The sequence below is a fragment of the Anoplopoma fimbria genome, chromosome 22, assembly GCF_027596085.1.
Source record: "Anoplopoma fimbria isolate UVic2021 breed Golden Eagle Sablefish chromosome 22, Afim_UVic_2022, whole genome shotgun sequence".
NCBI classification, from domain to species: Eukaryota; Metazoa; Chordata; class Actinopteri; order Perciformes; family Anoplopomatidae; genus Anoplopoma; species Anoplopoma fimbria.
In genome coordinates, this window is record NC_072470.1 from 6,542,647 (window position 1) to 6,547,443 (window position 4,797).

General features: G+C 38.2%; 1 protein-coding gene across 3 annotated transcripts; it reads right to left on the reverse strand.

Moving 5' to 3' along the window:
- Nucleotides 1-108: 108 nt before the first annotated feature.
- Nucleotides 109-3,563, reverse strand: LOC129111907 (FUN14 domain-containing protein 1). 3 transcript variants are annotated; one of them, XM_054624064.1, is made up of 5 exons: nt 3,500-3,563; nt 2,981-3,146; nt 2,744-2,819; nt 2,032-2,166; nt 109-1,506 (listed from the first exon to the last, which is right to left on the reverse strand). In XM_054624064.1, the coding sequence occupies exons 1-5, from the start codon at nt 3,522-3,524 to the stop codon at nt 1,429-1,431; spliced, it is 480 nt and encodes a 159-aa protein (XP_054480039.1). In that variant the 5' UTR covers nt 3,525-3,563; the 3' UTR covers nt 109-1,428. The 3 variants fall into 3 exon arrangements, with proteins under 3 accessions (XP_054480039.1, XP_054480040.1, XP_054480038.1); XM_054624065.1 differs by having other exon boundaries at nt 2,038-2,166; nt 2,981-3,149; nt 3,500-3,551; XM_054624063.1 differs by having other exon boundaries at nt 2,981-3,149; nt 3,500-3,551.
- Between the last annotated feature and the right edge of the window lie 1,234 nt (nt 3,564-4,797).

The window sequence follows — 4,797 nt, forward strand, 5'->3', positions numbered from 1 at the left end:
CCAACCGCACTGTATATAAATAAAATAACTTGCGTAAAGAATATGCATGACTTGACATAAAGTTATCAACTCAAAGCGCTCCCCCACCCACCAAAAAAAACAAACATATTTTCATCAAAACAAAATCAGGCAATTTTATTTTAAAAGAGACACCCAACCAAGCTCATACAGCTCAGACAACATAACATTAAATATAAACAATGAGGGAATATGAGCATTCAAAATGCCAGTTAAGGACACAACAAGCTCTTAAAAAAAAAATCTTTATGTAACACGGAATATTGCACTGTTAGAAAAAGGCAAAAAAAAAAGAAGAAAATCAGCAACTCGTGATCAAATTAACTGTACTCCAATGTGTTGCTGTCCTATTTAGATGATGTGAACATGCACGACTCTCCAGCATCCCTGTTGTGTTATTGCCACACTGCCACTACTAAATGCACAATGACAAAAGCAAAGGGCGCATTAGTCACGATCGCTGCTCCATTATGCTCTTTAATGACAGGACTGGTGTCGCTTTTGGTGTCTAGCTCGCGATTGTGGTAATTAGGGTGCAGCAGATGCTTATCCTGTCATTAAAAAGGCATCGTCGAGCTGAGGAGTAAGGGAATAAAATGGTCTGTATTTAATACTAAAAGAGAGAGGGAGAGAATATTCACAGATGTAACATTTTGTTGTGAATAATGCTAATGATATGTGTTGTATTTTAATAACAGCTCCTGCTCAGAGTGGAAACATAACTGTTTAAATCCCCAAGACAACTTTCAAAACCGAATTGTGTTTGCTTACGCGCTTTAATAGGCACATAAACTTCACGGAGACATAAAAATGCACTAGACTGGGGGATGGTGTTAACTTCCCACTCTGCTGCCTTCCTTGTTTATATAATATCTACCCTTGTGTGGGTCTTTACACCTCTGAACAAGGGGTAGGCTATATAATTGCAATGGCGCCCACGCATGCCAACTATCTGAGATCCGCGTCCACCAGGCAAAAACAGAAAGGGGATGGACAAACTCAGATCAGGGTTTGAAAAAGCAACGAGGACGCTGTGCTTGTTTTTGGCAGCTTGACATATTCAGCAGTCTGGCAAAGATCCATTGCGGGTCCCTCTCAAGAAAGTCACAGTTCAAATCAACTCTGATTCTCTACTCAACCACTGCACACCTCAGAGTGTGCACTTTGTCCTCCAAAAAAGGAAATCATTAGCTATGATTGATTTATAACCGGGGGGAGTAGAACAACGTAACAGCGTTAATACAACAGATCATGCTTTAAAGTTCAACATAACGCCCCCCTCCCTCTGTACAGTTCGTTAGAAGGTGAATCGATGCCAACGTGGGGCCGACGGGTAAACAATGGAGAGGAGAGTGACCCATGTAGTGATGTCATTCACAGTAAGTGGAGGCTGCGGCTTGTGCAGCGACATTAGGAGGCCAGACCCAGAAAAAAGCCGCCAACGAACCCACTGGACAAGACGATGTTCCTTTTTATAAAGTCCGTGGCCTGTGCAGAAGGAGGGGGTGGGGGTGGGGGGGACATAGCGGTAGTGGATAAGAGCTTAAAGGCAGCATACTGTATTAACCAGGTAAAAAGGTGTTAACTGCTTTAGTTTGGCTGGAAAAATAGCAAGTGATTAGAAATTGTTAAATTAAATTAGTGCAATAATATATATTATACCATTTTATAAAATCATAAAACATACACACAGGTATTAAAATGTGTTTATCCACCGTGTTTCTTATGCTAGCTGTGCCCCAGCTAGTGGGTGTAGTGTGCTTTACTGTACACTAGAGGGCACTGCTGGTTTGCAGATAAAGACATAAACCTGTGCACCACAACCACCCAAAGCAAACGTGCATTTAGTTGTAAATAATTACATGTCAGAGGTTTTTTTGAGGTTGGGGCTTGATGCTTTTTTGGTCTAGTGCAACAAAAGTACTCAATACACTTTAGAAATGTTAGATTTGGTTTTAAAGACAGTCTATTAAAAGAAAGGGTCAAACAAAGAGCAAGCTTTGTTACAGGTACCTTTACCTCCTCAATGAATGTGTTTATTTCAGGGGCCGCTTTGTTTGCTTTCTTCTTCAGGTGCTTCTTTGCTTTGTTAACATCCTTCTCCACCTTCTTCCAGTCCACCTGCACGTAGCCACTATGATTGGCGATCTGTGGGTAGGAAGAAAATGATTCATATTTGAAACTGATTCTACATAGATTATTTAGAAATGATATCATTTGTAATGCATTTGTCTGCATTTTTGTCACAGCTTTCCACTTAAGCACAATGCAGGAAGATGTGTTTCCTAACCTTGATGAAAACCACTCATTTGGAGACTGAACCAAAATACATTTTCATCAAAGGCTGACAATAAGTGACCTCTGAGTGAATATAAATAGCAAATGTTCAAGGCACATTTTTACCCACAAATAACATCTAAACAGTAACGGGTTCCTGTCAAACAAGTCACCTGACATTCTCTGGTGTTTCATACTTGTAAAATGGTTACAGGAATATTTTTAAGTGACAAAATAATACACCGATAGCATCGCGGCTCTGAGTTAGCGTCCAGATGGCCTGCGTTCATCTCGAGCCAGCTTAAACACAATGCTAGTCTTTCTGCTGTGGAGAGGAGACCAGCTGAGCGTCATGCTGTGCAGCTGGTATTTTTCACTTGTCAAAAATGTGAATCTTTGTAAAAGATTCAAAATAAATGAATAAAGAAGAGTATTATGGTACTCTTGCCTGTAAAAGAAGGAACCCTCCTCCAACAGCGGTTGCAGCAATCTTCCCAACCCTCTGGAAGAGGTAACCAGTACACCTGTGTGTGTGTGTGTGTGTGTTGAGAGGGAGAGAGGAGGGTTCATTACACATCTGTTCAGCCAATAACACATCCTGAAGCCTTGTTGAATTAATTCAGAAAGGTTTGTGTAATTGTGGACAGTATTTTCACATAAAAGCAGATCATTCCTCGTGCCTTACCATCCAGTCACCCCTCCCATTGCGATCTGGGTTGCCACAGAGTACTTCTCAGCAATAGGGCCCGAGTTGCTCCCAAACACCCTGCTCCACCACTGGTGCCTCCGGGCATATTCAGTCAGGTCCACAACCTCATACACCTCATCTTCACTCTCTGGGTCGTCCTGACCTGCTACCAGGAAAATGCATAAAGTTATCAATACACATACTTTGTGCCACTGCATTTTTAGCATATGCACACACAAAATTGCATTATAAATAATAAATGCTAGGCTGTTCTACCCATAGTCCAAAACATATTCTATGCAAATGACATGGGAAGCTATAATTAGCTTGCTAGCGTCAAATGGCTACCTATTAGATATCCTGCACATTAACTGCTTAATTCTTTTGTTTTTTTTAATGTATAAGCATGGAGGCCAAGAAAGCATCATAATTCCTTTATTTCTTGTTTAAAAACATCCCAATTAAATAATGCATCGGGGTGATGAAGCCGTGTACACAACAAACAACTCCACCAACCTTCTCTGTGATCCGCCGTCGCCATTTTGGAAAAACTGGTTACGTCACCAGGATGTTGACACCGCTAAGCCACGCCCACACCGTGACGCGCTGCCACGTCAGTCAGAACGCTTTGCGCTCACTCCATTAGGCTCAGAGATGTAGCAGCGTTATTGCTCATAATGCTGCAACTTTTTTTTTTTTTTTTACACTTCGGACGAGGAAGATGTCAATTAATTGTGATGGGTATTTGGGAAAAGTGTCAATGCTTATTCTCTCAGTAGACACTAAAAAACATGTGCAATACAAATACACTGTGCAGTTATAGTTATAATAGTTTTCTGTCTGTATATATAATATTTCAGTTATTGTGGATTCTTTACTGTTTTTATTGCTTGTTTTTCTTTTAGCATGTCTCTTGTTTGCACTATGCTGCTGTAATACTGTGAATTTCCCCGCTGCGGGACTAATACAGGATTATCTTATCTTATATTACTGAATATGAGATGATATACAAATAATATAATATATTATGTATAATATACACTTTATACTCTGTTTGCACTGCCAAAACAAATGTGTACACTGCACTGTTTGTTTTAAATTTAAAATACTCACCTGCTGTACATAGTAAAGTTTTCATTCCTTTTGTGTATTTTTATCTTGTATATTGTTGTTATTGTGTTTGTTGTTCGCTGCTGCTACCAAACGGAATTTCGTTGTTTCACTACAATGACAATAAAATCTTATAAAATAAGATAAAATAAAAATAATCCTTTATTAGTCCCGCAGCTGGGAAATTTACAGGATTACAGCAGCATAGAGTACAGTGCAAAACAAGAGACATGTGGATATACTGTACATTTTTTTATTTGTATTCTTATTTTTATTTATTTTTTATTCTATTTTTATTTTATTGTATAATATGTGTATTTATTATCTGTTTCTGTGTAGTTGAGCTGCTGCAACACCCGAATTTCCCCCATGGGGATCAATAAAGGAATATAATAATAACATAATAAAAGAAAAACAAGATCAAATAAAATGAAATAAAAACAAATATTATAAATAAGCAATAAAAAAAAACAGTAAAAATCCACAATAACTGAAAAATATCATATGTACAGACAGAAAAACTATTATAGCTATAAATTGCACAGTGTATGTGGAAATAATTGCATTTCTCAGATATTTTAACTCTGCTGACAAACATATCCAAATTAAAAATATAGTACAGAATAATGGTGTTAAATATGAGAGAAAAGGAAATATATAAATATATATATAAAGATTAAAGAACGATAGAGCAGGGAAGTCAT

Coding starts and splice junctions, on each gene's coding strand:
- LOC129111907 (XM_054624063.1), bottom strand. CDS start 3,524: ATGGCGACGGCGGATCACAGAGAAG. Junction 2,820..2,980: donor ATGGGAGGGGTGACTGGATG/GTAAGGCACGAG, acceptor ACACACACACAG/GTGTACTGGTTACCTCTTCC. Junction 1,507..2,031: donor CATTCATTGAGGAGGTAAAG/GTACCTGTAACA, acceptor CCTTCTGCACAG/GCCACGGACTTTATAAAAAG.